The sequence below is a fragment of the Lepisma saccharinum genome, chromosome 23 (genome assembly GCF_977018435.1).
Source record: "Lepisma saccharinum chromosome 23, izLepSacc3.1, whole genome shotgun sequence".
Lineage (NCBI taxonomy): Eukaryota > Metazoa > Arthropoda > Insecta > Zygentoma > Lepismatidae > Lepisma > Lepisma saccharinum.
Genome location: NC_139251.1, coordinates 28,634,556 through 28,655,217, shown reverse-complemented (window position 1 = coordinate 28,655,217; position 20,662 = coordinate 28,634,556). Strand labels below are relative to the sequence as shown.

Here is a 20,662-nt window from a genome sequence, read left to right as displayed (position 1 = left end):
GAAGTACAATAGTTATATATTTTTTTCATTGAATAGCATTGTATTAATCACTTTAATAAATTTGGTAAATTTTCAGCTAATAACTGTGTATGTTCATATTCATAATAATTAACGTGCTTGCATATTTAATTGAAAAACATGAGGTTCAAAAGCAAAAATCATGACGACAAACTGGTCTGGAAAACCTGGAAAAGTCAGGGAATTTCATAATCAAAAAATCGTAGCTACCCTGTTCCTAGATATTTGAAACTCTCCACTACCCTCAACTCTTTCTGGCTCTGTTTCTTGTAATTATTGTGGTATATAAGTTACAAATGTGATTGTTTGGATGTTCAAGTTAATTATGTATTTTCCTTTGTATGTAGCCAAGTTAAAGCAACATATGCCAGCAAAGTACAATGTTAGAAATGGTACATTAATTTCATGTTACATATTTTTACATATCTTATATTTTCCATTTAGAGTACACATGTGTACATAAAATGATCTACTTGCACAATTTTTTCTATTTTCCATTGATTGATGCTGATATTTGAGGGGGACAAACATTCAAAAATATGATTTTTCCAAAATTTTCAGTGATTTGGACTGAAATGAAGAGCATGAAACAAGGCTAGAAAAACACTTGCCATTGTCAGGGTTGCTACAGGTCTGGAAAACTGGGAAATGTCAGGGAATTTGGCTTGTCCAGGAAAAATCAGGGAATGTATGTGCATTTTGGAGCCTGCAAGAAAAAGAGTTGCAAGATGAACAAGCAGTTCTGAATTTGGTTCTTCTGATTCCACTCCCCAAAAATATTCAGTTTAGAAACTTGTTTCTTTCGTTCTTATGGTTCTCAGTCTTGTGCAAAATTATGGTTCCTTTTAATTTCTGTAATAAATTTTCACTTTTATAATACTAGATATTAGAAAGAATATCAAAGTAAAACTTGCAGTCCAGATATCGGATTGATAACTAAAGTACATTCACAATATGATCATAATTATCGGAAAGGTTGGTAAAGATAAGGTTTATCGTCTATTATTTTATGGATCTTAGTCTTGTTGGCATTTCCAATAGAATTCCTATATGCAACAAAAATTTCTCCAAATGCTGTGTACTTATAAATGTAAGCAAGAAAACAGCATTTTCTACCACACTATAAATCTGCCAGGAAATGAAAAATTGTGTATAATTTATGAACTTTTTCTGTTTTATAATGTGGAGATCTGTTATGGTGAAATAATGTACCTGTGTTGCCTTAGCCTGAAGGCTAGATGCACATGATTGTAGCATCCAATACATTTGATGCCGATTGTAATTTTCCATTTTAGTCTTCAATTTTATGTGTTCTTGTGTGTGTGTGTGTGTGTGTGTGTGTGTGTGTGTGTGTGTGTGTGTGTGCGTGTGTGCGTGTGTGCGTGTGTGCGTGTGTGTGTGTGTGTGTGTGTGTGTGTGTGTGTGTGTGTGTGTGTGTAGAAGTAGAATTGAATTTCCTAAAAAAAAGTTGTGAAAGTGAATATTCATAATAATTAACGCATTATATATTTAATTGAAAAACACAAGGTTCAAAAGCAAAAATCATGATGATAAACATGTCTGGAAAACCTGGAAATGTCAGGGAATTTCATAATCAAAGAATCGTAGCAACCCTGCATTGTGCATATCAAATAATAAAACAAGCAAATCAGAAAGTACTGCTGCCACCTTGCATCTATAAAGTCATCAATTGGGAAAAACCTGAGCAATTTTTTCTCTTACTGACTGTTTCAGGGTATTATTGCGTATCTAATACTGTATATTGATATCCTAAGATGATTTTATGAATTTTGCAGATGCTGAAATTCTTCATGGACTTGAAAGGGAAAATGCCTAATAAGCTTATTAGAAAAGGTGCATTTAAAGATCAGCACTTTGATTCCAATTGCAATTTCTTGTATCATGAGGTCGACAAAGTTACGGAAAGGGTAAGTGGAAATACTTCATGATGTTTTTAGTACTCCTGTTCACATAAAGTGGCACAGATTATAAGATTGGGCAGTTGAAGCATGTGCCACTTCATCTGAACAGGAGTGTACAAGCATGCTGTTTGTCAAGATTAATGGTTTTGAGTATTTCAGCAGTTTAGATTGAATTATCAATATTAGTGGGTATCGTTGCGAGTTGTTTTTCATGAGTATGCAAAAGGTCTAGATTGTAGATATATCTATTGTAGATATTTACTTCCATAAACTGATATGTCAGAATAGCTATAAAGTTAAAACACTAATAAAATAACTGCTTGCAAGTCCAGAAATCAGAAAGTGATATCCATTTTTCTGATTACTATTCACATTATGCAGAGGGTGCACAGATGAATGGAAATACGCTGCTGCTAAGGGAAGGGTAATTCGTTTTAAGTTGGCAGCACTGAACCATCATGCATTGCGATGGGCATTTGTTATCACCATGTTTGCCCATTGCATGTAGTGCCTGAATCGGTGCAGTACGAACTTTCATGTGCAATGGTATCATGGTGAAGCTCTGAAGTGGGAGACCTATTGGATTTCCAGAGGGCAGATTGTTCAAGTGTGTGTAGCTCGTGCATCAGTAACAAAGGCTGTTGTTTTATTTGGTGTAGCAAGGGGGACAGTGTGGAAGGTTATGGCGACACATAAATCGTGCCAAGACAACATCAATGGAGAGAAATACTGTACGAAAGCAAAACCTTAGGTGACCGGGATTGCTGAGTATTAAAGAGGATTGTCACTAGGGATGGGCGATATCAGAAATTTGATATCGCAATATATCACCAAGAAAATATCGTCACAGACGATACGTAGAGGCACATAATTTTGGTAAATAAAAAAGCTAAATTTTGGTACAAAAACAGAGTCAATTTCGGGTTTGAAAGCGATAAATACAATAAAATTTCAGTGTTATAGCGGTGAAAAATCGGATGAAAAATGGTATATATAAAAAGATTCTCGTTTTAAAATTGTGAAATAATCTTAACTTTGATTTAAAAACTACACTTATTACACAAAATTAACATTTCACTTGTAATAGCACATGTATGTAGTTATCAGGGTATTAAGTTTATTTCTGTGTAAAGGAGTCCATTTGTGCTTCTCCAATATTAGCAGCAGAAGTAATCAATTTTACGTGAATTGCATAACTCGCAGGGTAATTCAGACCTCAGAAAGTGTCGCATAGATAAATAAACCTAAATTTCGTGTTTAAGAGTTTATTTCGTATTATTTCGTGACAAAACACGGTAGCAAAATGCTTCTCACACCTTTCAAAAACATGAAAAATTAACACTACAATGTGTGTTTTGACATTTCGTTTTTTTCATTAAAAACGAAATATGCATGCCCTAACGATACAATACTTTTTCCGTATCGTGATGTTGGCGAAATATCATCTCCACGATATATATTGCCAAATATCATGACGATATATCGCTGACATCATATATAGGGAAAGGAACTTTAGGTAAATAAATGTTTTTTCTGCGATAAGATAGAGACCATCATTTTTGCCAAAATTCTTATCATAGCCTTATATGTCAACACAGCAAATTTTATTTTACATAAAAACACATATTTTCCAGTTTTCCGTATGTAAATACATATTTTGCGAATTTTCATTTTAAATACATAAAATCGCTCGTTGACTTCATCTACCTCGAAATCCTCCAAGGAAAAATGCCGAGGATGATTTTCAAGGTATTTCCACTAACGCCAATTGTGTTTTCAGCAGGAAATTTGAAATTCTGTATGCTTCTAAATGAAATTTTATATTTCCGGGACTAAGAATGTTAGAGGTACAAATGATACCTTGTTTTGTTCAGTATACTTTGGGCTATAGTTCTGATGGAAAATAAAAATCCGTAATCAATTAGAAGAAGAAAAAGAAGGAAAGTTAACTATTTTTTTACGTGAAATTTGAAATTCATAGGACCCCCACACAGGCTACACCAGGACGTGAATCTCTAAAAGGTACCCACATAATGCCTGGTATTTTTGCCATTGATGTGAAAAATGTATGCACCATTTGTAATACTTTCGGAGAAAAATAATATTTTTTCAATATGGAGCAAAAAAAAATGAAGGTAACAAAATAATTTATTAGCTTACCTTGACCCTGCCTAGATGCCAAGAAAACACAATTTTTTGGACATCGTCCCCCTCCAAATAGTAACAATGAAATTAAATTAACTAATTGTTAATTACATACCTGCTTCATTACATGTCAAATCAACCAATAAAATGATATTTTCGCACTTTCAGAATTCAGATTTTTAAGATTTTTTGTATATTCATTGCACCTATCAAGAGGACAAGAACTTCCAAATTTCAGATTTTTTGGGCTCTTTAGTTTTTGAGTTATAGACATTCAAAAAGCAAAAATTCCCAAATTTATGACATTTTGAAATCTTTAAATAGCTGTAGATCAAAACCTATTTGACCTAGAGAGCTCAAATTGGTGTCATTCTCTTCTGCTTTTAATGAGCTTTAATTTGAAATGCAACATGACTATGCTGTTGGGTGCCCTCGGTGGCTCCGTTGGTAACGCATCTGACTACCATGCTAAAGGTCCCGGGTTCGATCCCTGGCCGGTTCAAATCTGAGAACTTTTCTAACATTGGAAGCGGCCCCGGCGCCCACCCAGCGGCGAAGACATGGGTACCTGGGGGAAACCCTGGGGGCAAAAAGCGGTCAGGGGCATGATGCTGATCACATCACCCCCACTCACGACCAGATCAAGAAAGTGTGGGGCGTTACCCCCACACCCCCTATATGCCTTCATGGCATGGTGCTGAGCATAGGGGAACACTTTACCTTTTACCTGTGCTGTTGGAATTTTGTAATTTTTCAGAAACCTGAAAAAACGTTTTGAAAACCTCAAAAACACAGCTCTTCATTTTTTTTAAAAAAAATGTGTTTTGAAGACATTAATTGACTATTTGGGTGCAGAATTTCATAATGGGCCAGCAATGGGTTACTATGGATATTATTTTTTTGTATTGTAATGTGTGTGAAATTTGTTAAATTTGTGAATTTCCATGTTAAAACCACAACTATAAAGCAAGTGGTTGATGTTGAAGTCTTCATATTAGCATATTTTATAATTTTTGGACTACAAATAACATGAAAATACCTAAAATTTATCACTTTTAATACCAGGTAAGCAAATTGAAAAATGTACAAAGGGAAGTCCTTAAATAACAGGAACTTTATTCTAAACTTCATGAAGATTTATGCACAACAAAATTTTGTATTTCGGGACTCAAAATGGTTCCTCAGAAACACTCCCCAAAGATGTCGTGATGATGGAGCAGTATTGCTTGCACGATAGGTCTTACAACATGGCTCTCCACTGTTGACTTGCTCATAGAAGAGGAAGGAAGTGTTATTTGTTTCTAGTCGTCAAAGGGAGTGAAACCTTCTGAAATCTACAACAGAATGAAGGATCAGTACGGAAACAATTGTTTAAGTCGGGGGAAAGTGTATGAATGAGTGGAAAGATTTAAAGACTGAAAACGAAATGTCACGGATGAGCAACAGAGAGACCAGTTTGCATGGCAACTGAGGCAGTGAAACAGCAGATCAACCAGCGAATCCGTTAATTTAGTACACTCTCCGCTGACTTAAACAATAGTCTCAGTACTGAACCTCCATTCTGCTGTAGATTTCAGAAGTTTTCACTCCCTGTGACCACAAAAAACGAATAATACTACATTGCTCTTCTACGGTGCAAGTCAGTGGAGAGCCTTGTTGTATGAGCTACCGTGCAGGCCATACTGCTCCATCATCACGACATCTTTGTGGCATGTTACTAAGAAACAATTTTGAGTCCCGAAATACAAATTTTTGTTGTGCATAAATCTCCAAGTTTAGAATAAAATTCCTGTTATTTAATGACTTCCCTTCATACATTTTTCAATTTCTTACCTGATATTGAAAGTGACAAATTTTAGGTATTTTCATGTTATTTGTAGTCCAAAAAATATATAATATGTTAATATGAAGACTTCAACATCAACCACTCACCTTATATTTATGGTTTTAACATGGAAATTCACAAATTTAGCAAATTTCACACAAATTACAATACAAAAACAATAATTTCCATAGGAACCCATTGCTGTCCCATTATGAAATTCTGCATCCAAATAGTCAATTGATGTCTTCAAAACATATATTTTTTTAAAAAAATGAAAAGCTGTGTTTTTGAGATTTTCAAAACTTTTTTTTTCTGAAAAATTAAAAAAATTCAACAGCACAGTCATGTTGCATTTCAAATTAAAGCTCATTAAAAGCATAAGAGAATGACACCAATTTGAGCTCTCTAGGCCAAATAGTTTTTGATCTTCAGCTATTTAAAAAATTCAAAATGTCGTAAAATTTTGAAATTTTTGCTTTTTTCAATGTCGATAACTCAAAAACTAAAGAGCCCAAAGATCTGAAATTTGCAGTTTTCGTCAACTTAACTGGTACTACCACTGCACCAAAAATTATCAATTTCTGAGAGTCAAGGTTCAGACCATTGGTTGATTTGACATGGAATGACCCACCTCTAGACTCATGCAGAATTCAAAACGTGTATCTCCGATCATTATCCAAGTTACAGGATGTTAAAAAAGTAACATACTATGAGAAAAAGCTGCTTGTTTCCAAGTGTTTCTATTATTACCAATATTATTACCAGTATGAATACTTTCCGTATGGATATCAGTTTACGATTTCTGGACTTCACAAGATTTGGTATTAGCATCTGCAAGGATATTTGTATCTAGTGATGCAAAGCTTGATACCTGCATTTATATTGTATAAATAAATCTTCTGTCTGATTCTGTGCATCATGTGTTAACATGTAATTAGGGAGGTTTCATACCAAAATTGCATGTTACATACAACACGGCATGCAAAACGAGTGTTTCACACTGAAGCGACAAGTGACACAAACTTTCCCAGCCTATAAGAAAGCATTCACTGCTCATGCATGACCAACAGACTGAGGTGGCATGTGTGGTTTGTCGTGTCACTCGATGATAAAGGTTGCATTTGCTTCTACATAACTACTTGTCGCTTCAGTCTGAAAGCTGCATTATTGCTGCAATTAGTAGGGCCGAATCAAAAATAGTACTGATTTATTTAATCACTGATATTGGCCAATGTTTTCCTGGAATTTCTGGTTCATACAGTAGTTTGAATCTTATTTTAGCCTATCTGTGCATAAAATGGACATAATATTTTTCAGACTTCCTTCAGGTAAGAGTACAATAAATGTGGCCAGACTCTTTTGCAAAATTCATGTGTGTTGAAAATTATGCAAAATGTGTAATTTGCTTCATTGATTAATTCTGTGTGAATATGGTGTTGAAAATATAATTTATGTTATTGAATTACAAATCTTTTTATATTCTGAACATTTGTTAGTGAATGTTCGATATTTTAAAGCAAAGACTGGTAGATTGATATATACCGTGGATTCTTTTTAATTCGAACTCCAAAGATGAAGCAAAACTACTGTACTTCAGTATAAACAAAAATAAGGAACATGCTGTGCAGGGGTGGCCATCCCTCGCAAGGCCTATGAGGCACCCCCCTCCCCAAAAGGTAGAACATTCCCCCCCCCTTTATGCTGAATTATTTACTCAAATTATTTTGGTCAGACAAAATTTGTGAAACACTATAATACAGAGACATCTTCAAGCAATGTGTGTTTACTTTACGTACTGTAGGCTCACTTTCATGTTTGCTAACATTAAACGTCCAAAACGGCTCAGGCTCACTGCAAATTTTAGTCTACTGAACCTTATTCTTAGCAGTTTGTCTGCTTGACTAACCTTGTATTAATGCGAACAGCACGTCCTCCTCTTCCAAACCGATTCTGAATGCATAACAGGGGTTGTTTCATTTCACCCCTATCGCCATGATCACCCTCAGGCAGGTAAGAAAACTGCACATAATAATCATTACTAAAAATCAGTAACAAATCAATCAAACGAACCCCCCCCCTCCATTTTTGAGTGAAGATATATAGAATTGATATAAAATTTTGTTCCCCCCAAAATTTCCATGATGCAGGTGCATCATGAGACCCTCCCTGTGGGCACCCCTGATGCTGTGGACCTTACTGTGAAAATTGATGTGTATCTTGTGCATGGTTCTATAGTGCAAGCAAAAAACAATTCTCACAATAGGAAATTAAGCTACCAGTAAATTGAAAGCAGGTACAAAGAAGTACACTGTATTAACAGAAAATCACATACACATGTAACAGCATTAGCTAATGTGTTTGGCAGTATCCCATACTTTTTAGTGATGTCACTTTCCTCACGCTTCTTTCCACTTTTCTTAGAACTTAATAATTTCTTTTTCTCAAATGTTAAGCTAGTATACACACCATGCTCCTACATTGCGAGCCATGCACCCTGACTAATCTTAACTGAGGACAAATAAGAAGACTTTCATAAATCATTAGCTAGGAGGGTTCAAAGATGAACACCTGCACACAAAAGGGGTGGGCAATGCCATATTATTGAAGAGATGGTGAAGGCTGCAAAACAGCAAACAAACTTTCTCTTCCCTAGGGCTGTCTCTGGATAGCTTCCTTTGAATTATCCAAAATATAGTCCACTGTGGTGGTAAAAAAATATATATTTGTAATGATACTGAACAACTTTGCATTGCTATAACGTTAGCAAGAATTGATTAGAGTATTGGAATTGTTATTGGTTGAAAACTGTATCAGGTTAATGTTAGTAAGTGGCTTCTGCATTCTCCTGAAATGTTTTTTTTTTCTCTTGTACAGGAAAAAGTAGTGGTGATGTCAACAATTAATCCTACCAGAGACCTACTAGCGGAACTGGTGGGGCATCAGAATCTACCAGAAGATCAAATGCGGAAAGTGGGACAGTTAAAAGACTTGCTCGAAAGAATCCTAATGCTAGACTCATCGAAGCGCATCTCTATCAACCATGCCTTGACGCATCCCTTCATCCAAGAGAAAATATGAACTTGAAGAGTGTCTCGGGTTGAATGTTTTACTCCGAGGTAACTAACTGCCTCACGAGTGCCTGGATTTACTGAAAGCAATTTTTAGTATTGTTAGTTGAGTTGTGGCGATAGAGGTGCCATCTCCCTTCTAGTGCAATTATGGTATCTTCTTTGTTTCAGGTCATTTGTACTTGAGAAGGTTTTTTTTTTTTTTTATTTCAAAAATAGAGGTTCACAGATTCTAACAGCAAAATGTGCAGAACCAGTGTTTTGTAAGTAGCGTACAAAGTACAAAGTGTGGTCATTATCTATGTAAGTGTATACGTACATTTTTTCATACCTGAAGGTATTAAAACCAAACAGTGTTCTGACACTTGGAACTTGCAGTTAGTTACAAAAGAACATTGGCGCACATTTTGAAACTTTGTATATTTTAGCAACAGTAGAATTTACTTTTTTTTTTTTTTTTTTTTTGGTATTTCACATGTAAATTGAAAGAAAATCTTTTAAACTGTTTAAGTGTTTGCTGATATACAAATAATAAAGAATAATATTTATTGGAATTGTATTGGTATTCTTAATTCCCAAACGACTTGCATTCACAATGGTTAGACTTAATGTGGTATGCAATTAGTTAAGCAATAGTTTGTGAAATTGGTAGCTAGATTTTATATAGGACTTCGAGTTCTAAATTTCACTCTATATAGCCATTTTATAGATAATTTCTGGATTTTAGCCAATTTTCACTCTAGGTGTTGAAACGTGAAGAAGCAACTATAGAATCTTGTATTAGAGAGAACATTTTGTTAAGATTTTTCATGTAGTTTTCCAAAACTATAACAGATTTTCTCTTCTCACTTTATTTTCTGAATTTGAGTAGTTGATAACTTTAAAAAATATTCAGCAGTAGTAAAATTAGTTATTTAATTAAACCACTGCATGGATTATTGTATAACCAGGATTTGGATTGGGAAAGTCCAACTATGTTGGTTTTGAAGTGAGAAAACAGTCGTGGTGTAATTTGCACTGTGCTTTGAATTATGTCTTGGCTCCAATTTCTCAAATGTATTATATTAACTATAAGCTCTTGTCATTGTAAAAACAGGAGCGTCTACCAATACAGAATGTAAACAATCTGCCTAGCAAAGGTGCAGGGGAAATGGTGCTAGAGATGTTACATGTTCTACTAGAGATACATGAAACTATTATATTTACCATATTTTGTCATATACTGAGCAAGGTTTATTTTTCAAGAGCAACTGTTTGTACCGTTTGCAATAACTTTGCTTAGTTGCACATACAGGGAAAATATTTTTCAAAAATTTAACGTTTCAGATTCTATTTCTTATTTGTATGGCTCAGTATGAAACTTCTAATAAAGTGAAAAGTTTTCATTATCTCTTGCTGCTATCAAGATATGAATAATTGTTTTCACTGAACTGTTCTTTTTCCAGGACACAGCCAGCCATGAGAGAGAGTTCCCTATGTTCTCATCATGGTTGAGTATGCTGACTTCCTCCAGAAGTATCAGTTACTAGCTGTTTAAAGGTATTTCTGATAGTGACTGGAAGGGTAGACATTGGGTATAATTTTAAGACTTTTTTTAGTACAGTGGAATCCTGATTTACGTTCCTAGTTTTTATGTTTTTCCTTGCTACTTCCCAGTTTTTACATTTCCTGCTTCGTAAGTTCTTTAGGCACTGAACCCTGAAGAGCGCAGAATCAAGGTTCCACTGTATTTGTTCTTCAAGCTTGAAAATATTGATGAAGTGCATATTTTTTTTACTGGTAAGAAGTTTGTTCGTGTATATTTGAAACACCCTGCACACTACAGATAATTCTAGTTTTTGTGTTCTGTGACATCTTTCTAGCTTCAAATTAAAAATATGCATTTCATCTCTCTTGGTGAGATAAGTTGCACTTACAGGTATAGAATATGCAGTGAGGATATTTAGCAAATATGGCTAAAGTTGTATTTCTGGCCTAAAATATCCAACTGGAAAGGTGTTTTTTTTTGTTTTGTTTTTTTTGTTATTGCTTCCTGGCTTTTCTGCCATTTTTGGCTAATTGCAGTGATGAGAATGTGTGATGGTTAGATGAAATAACAAAGGACAGTCACAAGTAGCATCCATGCCCAGGCTGACCCAATTTTGGGGACTGGTAACGAGATGAAGAACAGCCACTGGGATGGCAAATATTATTGTTCCTTGATGATTGTGTTATCAGAAAGTAACTTGAGTAAGAAAAATATCTGAATTTTGTATAATTCTTGAAAATCATGGAGGATTTTTTTTGTTAATTTATTTTGAAAGGTGTTGAATAAATTTGATTCTTTTAAATAGCATACATTGTTAAGTCTTTAAGACTTATTTCATGTTATTGATTGGAAAAGAGTCAAATATGAAAAGATAGTTTTTAGTATCAGCCTTGGGTTTTTTTTTTCTAGCCTGTGGTACCAAGCAAGTAAAAAAACAAATGCAGGCTAGAAGCTTTCTTGTGATGTTTAAAGACTTGATTCTTAACTTGTTAAAATGGTAAAACATTACATAATAATCTGATAATTATCTGACAAAATGGTGCCATTTATAGAATATGTTACAATAGCAAAGGTTTAGTTAATAACTTATAAGCATTCATTAAAAATATGTCATTGTTTATTTTCATCTTGTTGAGTATTGCAATTCTAGGAAACTGAGTAGGCAAGAGTCCACATGCTTTGAAAGGATTGAAACTAATGCCAGCAGTACACTCGCTTTTGTTCCTGCATTAGTTTTCTGTTAATATTTTTTGAAAGGGTATTTCCGTGATCCTGGTACAGACAGTTTGAAATAATGTAAAGTGGGTGTTTTCTGACATGATGCAAATTTCAAAATTGTATCCCGTTTCTACTTGGTAGTGATCTTAACTTACAAATCACTTGAAAGTAACTAGTACCACTTCTTAGATGCTCACCACACAACTCTCATTCTTAGGGCAATGCATATTCAGTTTTGACGAAAGCCCAATATATGAGAGTAGGTTGCTCATTACGTTATCTAATTAGCCTCGTTTATTTGTACCATTAGGTTAACCACAACTGGAAAGTGAGAGAGCAGTGGAGAGGGACAGGAAGTAGGATCAAGCAGCTGTTACCTTTGGTAAAGGTATTTGCCTGACATTTGAACTTGTGACGTCTTGAATACAAATAATGTATTGTAATAGTAATGTGAGAGGGGCTTTCTATAGGAAGAATGCGCATTTTATGGAAACAATAATGCAAAATTAATGTCGCATAAAATCTGAAGCAGAACATTTAATATAATTCAAGCTACTTGCCTTGACACGTTGTACAGTAGTGACAACATATTTTGCCAAGCTCACTTGCCTTCTTCAGGAATAGATTTTGAAACATGTTTTTTCTGTACAGATCACCCATTCCATGCGAACATGTTTTGTTACCTTCATCTTTTACATGTAGGACTACAACCATTTTTAACCTTCCTATGGGTACCAATTTTTAATGCTTTTAAGTCTGCCATCTCCAACACGTAAGAGCACCTGTTTCATACTCTATGGCTGAAGAAGCCAAGTGAATTTGGTGAAATTTAGGATAACAACTAGGGCTGAGCCGATACCAAGTTGAATCGATATCATACCATACCAATGCAAATACTCATATTGATTCCCACCAATACTTGAAAACTGTAACAGTTAAAAGCTGTTCAAAATGTTGATTAGTACAGTGTCCCAAAATGATTATCGGGGTTTCAAGTAGTTGGTATATTGCAACAGAAGAAGGTGAATGTTTATATTGTACATGCATGATTAGAATGGCTGTGGAAGTTTGCTACCTTGAACACTTATCATTTGTTGCGGCGTAGGTGTATTACAAGATGGCAACTCCCGTGCGGAAGTCCTTTTGTGTTCTTGAATTTGCAAGGTGTGGTTCTGCTGTTTCAGTTCACCAAGCTTTTCGACTGATTTGGAAGGGATCCTCCGTACAATAACAACATTTGTCGATGGTTTAACAAGTTTCAAACAACTTTTTATAGAAATTTTCAGCGAAAAATGCAGGACTTGGACCAGGGTCTCTGGCATACCGTGCAATTGCTCTAACCACCGAGCTACGGACCTGGCCTGGACTTGCCTGATTTTTTGCTGTCGCCGTTTTACCTGCATGGAATCGTCTCCCATGTCGATGCCTAATCTTCAATAACTTTTTATAAGTTTCAATCTATCACTCCAGACATGCTGACACTCATTTGGGAAGAATTGTACTACCAGATGGATGTGTGCCGTGTCATGAAAGGGGTTCACATTGAACATTTATAAGGTACACTATATACACTTCTTGAGTTGTTGTTCACTCTCATATAAGCTTTTTCTTGTACCCCACATAAGGGAAATCAAATGACAATGAAACCCCGATAAAAGTGGTGTATTCTGGGTAAAACCTGGGCTATTGCACCATATCATAGTGTTCGAATGGACAATAACTTGCAGGTGGGGATGTTTTTTTTCTTAGCTCATTTGGGGTGGAAGGTTGAAGTGATGGGACATTGTGTTTGGGGCCTCCTCGTTGACGCAGTGGTAATATCGTTGCCTTTAAACTAAGGGGTCCTGGGTTCGATACATGGTGGTTCAGATACTGTAGGTCCGACCCCCGTTAGCTTATCTGTGCATAAAGTGGACATAAAAGAAAAATCCACAACGATTTGTAGCTTATCTTCATACGTAAGTTGAATAGACAGCTACTTAATAATGTCCCTTCATTTCAGTTCACTACACAACACACAACATATCATTCACAAAAATACAATCCACTCACTACTGCATTCATACGCTGCCTCTAAATAAATTCCACACACCAAGAACTACTTGACACGATCTAGACTAGAACTGGTCTTTGTCATTTTGGTAATTTTTAGATGCCCTCATAAACCATTCCCAGTGAACCAACAATTTTTTCCTCCGCACTGTAACTCTAGTTGTTTGAATGACAACAACTTATTTTTTCAACTCGTCTGCAAGCGTTCAGTGATGTTCTTGCTCCTGCCATATGTCACACTTTGCTTGCGATAATTGGGTTCCTGGGAAAAATTGGTTTGCAACATTGACCTGGACTGTTGAGGGAATTTCCCCACCATATGCAACTCTTTTCACACTCATGTAACAGTTTGGCTCCACAATTCCCCACTCCTGGGAAAATTACATGCTGGGAAAAATTGGTTTGCAACTGATCAGGTGATCCTTAAGGTAGCTCTGTCACGCTCGCCTGTCACCCCCTGGAGTTGCCTGCCAGCTGCCTCTAGAATTCGAAGAAGGCGAGCAAGGTTTCCAGCTCCTAAGAAATCAGGTGCCAACTCCCTAAGAAATCTGGTTCATCATCTTATTGAAATGAACAATTTTATACACATTTTCTGATAGATATTTTTGTCTGTATTTTGGTCACTGAGTCTGGGCTTCGCAGATAGCCTATATAGTTCTGAAAAATACATACACCCATGCCTGTTAATAATTTTGAGACACACTGTATTAGTGAGTGAGTATTCCACTTTACCAGGGTTTTGCTTTAATATATTCAAAAATTACATCAGAATATACGAATACCTGTTATGTAATCACAAAATACAGTTTTTTTTCGCATAATGTTGGAACCAAATCAATGAAAATTTGAATTTTGCATAACTTCCAGGATAATTAGATTCCATGAAAATGTTGTGTGGCATTTTTGCAGTCCCCACAAATCTCTGTAAGGCTGGCTTTAGATACAGATACTACTGTACAGGGAAACATTCCATGGAACATTTTGTTTAGCTTTTCCGATTACAATGTATAATACGTACAGCACGAAAGGCACATTAAGTTTCACCATCTGTGATGAGTGCATGGTGTTTTCAATTTAAAAAAAAAATACTTTTCCATATGTGTACAGTAAATGCTGTAAAGTATGTATTTAAGCAGCACCATTCTTTTGTACCTAAAACCATTTAATACGAAGCATTATTCTTCTCACTTGAATAGTTATCGTCTTTTAAAAATGTGCAGTGATGCATTGTTTACATCTCACGTGGCTGCCATTACATCTGCACTTGTGACCTAGAGGTCGCTTCTGATTGGTTATGCTACGGAAATAGGATGGATCCTATCCTTGAGAAATGCTGTGAAATATGCCATGGAATCTGAAATGCCATAAGATTTATCACTTTACACGGTTACGTTTTGGTCATGGGGTAAATGTTAAGGAAAATGCTTTCGTCTAAAGCGAGCCTAAAAGTATCATCAGTAAATAAATCTAACTGATACTGTCAGATAGCGATACCATTGGTATTGGCTGATACCGATATATCAGCATTGGTATAAGCTCAGCCCTAATAACAACTTGCAATGTGCCAATTTGAGTACCTTTTATTTTATTATGATGTTGGCACACGGCATGTGTCAAACATTAAGGAACATTTAATATTTGAAGTTCTTACTGATTGCTCATGCACTAGTCATTGAATATGAAATAGGGACGGCACGATATGAATGTTTGAATATGAAATAGGGACGGCACGATATGAATGTACCGATATAAAATTTATTGATACCTATATTCTATATTCTACTGATCCAATATAAAATTCCAAATGGTCCTTGAAGAACCTGAATAGATCATTGACCTCCTTAATAAATGTTTGTTTCAGGTAACTTAAGTGCAAAGGAAGTTGTATATCCATGGACATTTACTTTTAAAATATAGGGCATGGAGATTATCCATAAAAATATAACAAAATGGTAGAATTTTGCACAAAATTACAAGATATTTATAGATATATCAGATCAGTAAAATAATCAGTAATTTTACTAATACACCATTATGCCTATATTGGTCGATACTGATTAATCTGTCCCATCCCTAATATCAAATTAATTGTTATGGTACTTTTTTAATGACATACCTTCTTCAGGTTGTGTGTTTTTGCATCCGTTTGTACTTGGTGTATTCCACAAATTTCAACCCTATTAGGGCACCTAACCTGCAGCTAGGTTAAACCTCTGTAGGGCTCATTCTGTGTCATTCATATACAGTGATAGCGCAAATTGAAACTGAAAAGTATACAATAATGGAAGCAAAAAAGTCTCGGTAAACATGTACGAGATATTTGTGAATGTATAGTTACGATCTACCACTGACTTGATTGTTGGCATAATGCTTGCAGGCCTACCTGGTTGCATACCATGTGCGAAGGTCTCATGTTTCCTGAGGTGCTGATGTATCCTTGTGAATGTGCGACTTTTAGGGTGCTGTCGATTAGGGTAAGCTTCTTGGTACAAGTGTGCAGCCTCCTGTGCATCCCGTTAACTCTACCATACATGAAATGCATATCTGTCTGTTCTTCGTTGGTACAAGGTTGTTACATTTTGATTACAGCAACACAACTGGCACTCCTCGGACAAAGTGACGTGTGTCTTTTATGCCTTCCATCCTGTACAGGATGTATGGTTTGTTTAAAATGCTACCTTTCGGCAGTGTTCAGTTTTAAACGAAGAAACCTCAGAGTTTGCAAGGAGACAAATATACAATGTGTACAAACAATCAGGTCAGTGGCAGATTGTAAATATACATTCACAATTATCTCGCAAATGATGGGTACAGACAATCAAGTCTGTCGCAGATCGTAACCATACATTTGCAATTATCTTGCAAACAGTTCGTTTGCAACCCCATGTTTACGGAGACTTTTTTTGCTTCTACTATCGTGCACTTTTCACCTTTTAGTTTGTGCTATCGCTTCTGGTACACCCTATATGTTTATGATTGTCATCATCATTCATCCTCCAAAGTAAAATAAATTAAAACAATCCATCGCCACAATCTTGTTGCAATAATAAAAATTATAGACTTTGTGTAAATTCCAGAATAATTAGGCTCCACAAATGTGTTATGCAACATTTCTGCGGACTACAACAAACTTGGACTCTGGAATAGTATTGATTGATATCAGTGGTTAAATTCGAACCAGCCAGCCTCCGTGGCGGAGTGGTTAACACATCACACTACAACACCAGGGGTCCTGGGTACGAATCCCGGCCTTGGCATGGATGTTTGTTAGTGTCCATTCATCAATTTCATCATGTCATCACTCATGCCCCATCTTCGCAAATTAGCCAAAAGTGGCACAATAAGCGAAGTAAAATAAAGCAAATCACTAAAATCGAACCAACACTTTCTGATACTGACACCGCTGGTATCAGCCTGTACAGTCATAGACAGTTCTGGATTGTAATGATCCCATTGAGAATCAGTAGAACTGTTACAACCCAGAAGTGTCCGTGACTGTACCTATACATCAGTAATGGATCAGCCCTGCATTTTTTAATTAATGTGTGCCCATCCATGTTTTAGTAAATAGTACAAATATGAACAAAGGATCTGAGGAGACATTTGTGGGTGATGCGAAAACAAATGTCAACAAAATGTAAAAAACCACAGAAGATACGTTAATAATTAATTTTGTATTTAACATTTGTGTGCCAAATGTTGTAGTTTGCATCAGAAAGATAAAAAACACTGAGCATCTAAGAAGTGTAAGTTTTGACCCGACTTGTATTCCTTTATATTGCATATTCTAACAAGCACTTCTTTACATTTACCAATGCTGCAACTTTTTAAAATATCTCAACTAGAGAATTTAGTGCATATTTTAGAATTTGGTGTTGGTCAATTTAGCAAGAAAAATGCAGAGGGTTAAACTGGTGTTCGCTAAGTCAAAGTTTGTGTGGTATCTAATTTTCGGTAAGCAATACAGCTTACATATGTACAAGGAAGATCACTGAATGGTGAATGTGTGAGAAATATTTAATCGGTTGAGTACCAACTACACATTATGTACATGTTTTTTTTTTTCTGTACTCCAACTAAATATAATAATATCCGTAAATTTTGAGTCTTCAGCATAGACGGAATTTTAAATTTTATACAGTGTTAGACGTGCAAAACTGGGTCTGATTAAATTCAATTTCATACTCAGCAGTATTGTCATTTTCCGTTTTTCAATAATATCCAAATTATTACATTCATTAAAATGTTGAGAAAATGCTAAAAAAATAACTTTCCCAAATGTTAATGCTTATGTTTAGAGGCACATATTTTTGTTAAATAAAAAAAGCAAAATTTCGGTACAAAAATGAGCCAATTTTGTGTTCAAAAGCGGTAAATAAAATAACATTTCAATATTGTGGTGAAAAATTGGATCAAATGCAGTATATAAAATGATATTTTGGTTTTAAAATTGTGAATATAATCCTGAATTTGATTTTAAAACCTCACTTATTACACAAAATAAACATATCCCTTCTAATAGCACATTTGTGTAGTTACCAAAGTATTAAATTCATTTCTGTATAAAGGTATATTTTTGCTTCTCAAATATTTGCTGCAGAACTAATCAATTTTCTTTGAATTGCATAACTCACAGGATACTTCAAACTTCAGAAAGTGTTGAGTTGGTAAATAAACTCCAAAGTTCGTGTTTGAGTCTATTCCGCATTTTGCATTATTTCCTGACAGAACAGGGTAGGAAAATGCACTTCACACCTTCCAGAAACATGAAAAATTAACATTACAATGTGTTCTTTCACATTTTGCGTTTTCGTCAAAAACTAAATATGCATCCCTCTGCTTATATTTATGACATTTTTGAAAATTTATAATAAATGAATGTAGAACGAACTCTTCAGTTTGAATAATTAAGAATAAAGAAAGAACAACTAAAAACGCTGTTTTTCCATATTTTTTATTTCTACTTTTGTTAAAAAAAGAAAAGTTTGCATGAGTCTGAACTTAAGAGATTCAGTAACATTGACCTGACAGCACCTCAGCACCTAATTTCTTATCAACGGATAAATTGATTTTTAAAAATAATGCAATGTCATCCATCTTAAATAAAAACATGGAATTATTATTGCTTTAGGTGCTATTAAATCATTCATGTTACACATAAGATAAATTTCATATTTTTTGTAATATATCAACTGGCCGCGGTGGCTCAGTCGGTAACGCGTCTGACTACCATGCTAAAGGTCCCGGGTTCGATCCCCGGCCGGTTCAAATCCGGGAACTTTTCTAACGATGGAAGCGGCTCCGGCGCCCACCCAGCGTCGAATAACATGGGTACCTGGGGGAAACCCTGGGGGGTAAAGGCGGTCAGGGGCGTGATGCTGATCACATCACCCCCACTCACGACCGGATCAAGAAAGTGTGAGGCGTTACCACCACACCCCCTATATGCCTTCATGGCGTGGTGCTAAGCACAGGGGAGCACTTTACCTTTTTTATATCAACATACATAGACATGTTAGATTGGAGTTGGCTTCCAATGTTTCGAGCGCATACATTGCTCTCATCATCAGGGAATATTGAAATGGAGACCAGTGTGGGGTTAAATATATGGCAATTATGGTGCAGAATTTGGGTTCTGTCTTCTTATTGGCTCGCTCTGGATCCTGTTATGCGCTCGAAACGGAAGCTAACTTCAATCTAACCTGGTTGGTAACTCGAGAACACCTGTTCAAATCACGTCGCCAGGAAAGCTATAATTCCCATATACATAGACATAAAGAAAATGTAAAAATTACTAAAAAAATCTGCTCATTTCAGGCAGATTTCAATTAAAAAAAAATTAATGAAAGTAAATCCACATGTTACAAAGATTTAGATGGCAATTTGTAAATTTTCATCACATTTATTAATGGTAAGCAGTGCATGTAACAATGTGTTGTGTGTAAGATACAAGGCTATTTTCAGGTTCTACCCTTCCAAAGTCAAGTCAAAAATTTTGTTTTCCATTTTTATACTTTGGCATCAGTTTTTCTAAACAAGCTTTTCCCTTTTCGCAGGACCACCAAGATTACAGCAGATGATATGTTAACTCGTAAGTTTGAAAAATCCTCCAGGAGTGTTAAACACATAGGTATTTGACGTTTATATTTATTTTATACTTTTCACTGCATGGTGTAAAATGTTAGTGGTTTAAGTTTTGTATAAATTGTATTAATGCATGATAGCATTGAAAAAATAAGGCAATAGATTTTTTTATATATGCAGTATAAAGTTATTTAGCATTATTAAATGGGAGCTGTGTTGATCTAGTTAGTAGAGCATCTGACTGTCACGTGGAAGCCCCATGTTCAAATCCTGGGTAAGTGACCTCATATGGCAATTTTTCAGAGCATGTCTATGCATTAGGCATTTCTGGGGTTGACCCAGCCTCTGATATATTGGGTGCCTGGGAGTTAAAGTATGGCCTCCAATAGCATAAGACATGGGAAAATTTTAAAACATGCTCATCTGATTGTCCTTTCTGAGTGCCTGCTGTGATATGTTGGGAAGGAAACTCCCAATTGTGACCAATCATGTCACCTACTTCCCCCATTGTTGCAACAGCTTAGGCAACAGAAAAATATAACACCCTCACCTTAAAATTAACAGGGGATTCATGCTGGAAACTACAACAGCTCTGGTGTAAAGGTGATATTTTTGTTGTTTAGCGTCGCTTTCTGCTACTTTTAACTAATTGCGACAATGAGGATGAGTAATGATTAAGTAAAATTGATGAAAGGATACTCGCAAAGTGATTTGAACATGGGATCTTCGATGGTGAGAACGGAAGTCAACCACATTTGTGGCTGCTGGCTGCAGCATGGTGCTGATCATATCATCTCCACAA

The 20,662-nt window shown here is 35.6% G+C and overlaps 1 protein-coding gene across 3 annotated transcripts in view; it reads left to right on the top strand.

The window, feature by feature from the left end:
* Nucleotides 1-20,415, top strand: part of Prp4k (Pre-mRNA processing factor 4 kinase) — an 85,763-nt gene extending 65,348 nt beyond the window's left edge. Inside the window, exons 14-17 of one of the 3 annotated variants that reach the window (XR_014443994.1) lie at nucleotides 1,815-1,946; nucleotides 8,785-9,026; nucleotides 10,424-10,517; nucleotides 19,833-20,415. Coding sequence is in view for 1 of the 3 variants with exons in the window: in XM_083144285.1 (XP_083000411.1) it covers nucleotides 1,815-1,946; nucleotides 8,785-8,988 (336 nt within the window). In the remaining 2 variants the exon portion in view is untranslated. Of the gene's footprint in view, nucleotides 1-1,814; nucleotides 1,947-8,784; nucleotides 9,533-10,423; nucleotides 10,518-12,034; nucleotides 12,051-19,832 lie in introns of those variants that run through there. The other 2 variants (XR_014443995.1, XM_083144285.1) reach the window with 2 other exon arrangements.
* The last annotated feature ends 247 nt before the right edge of the window (nucleotides 20,416-20,662 follow it).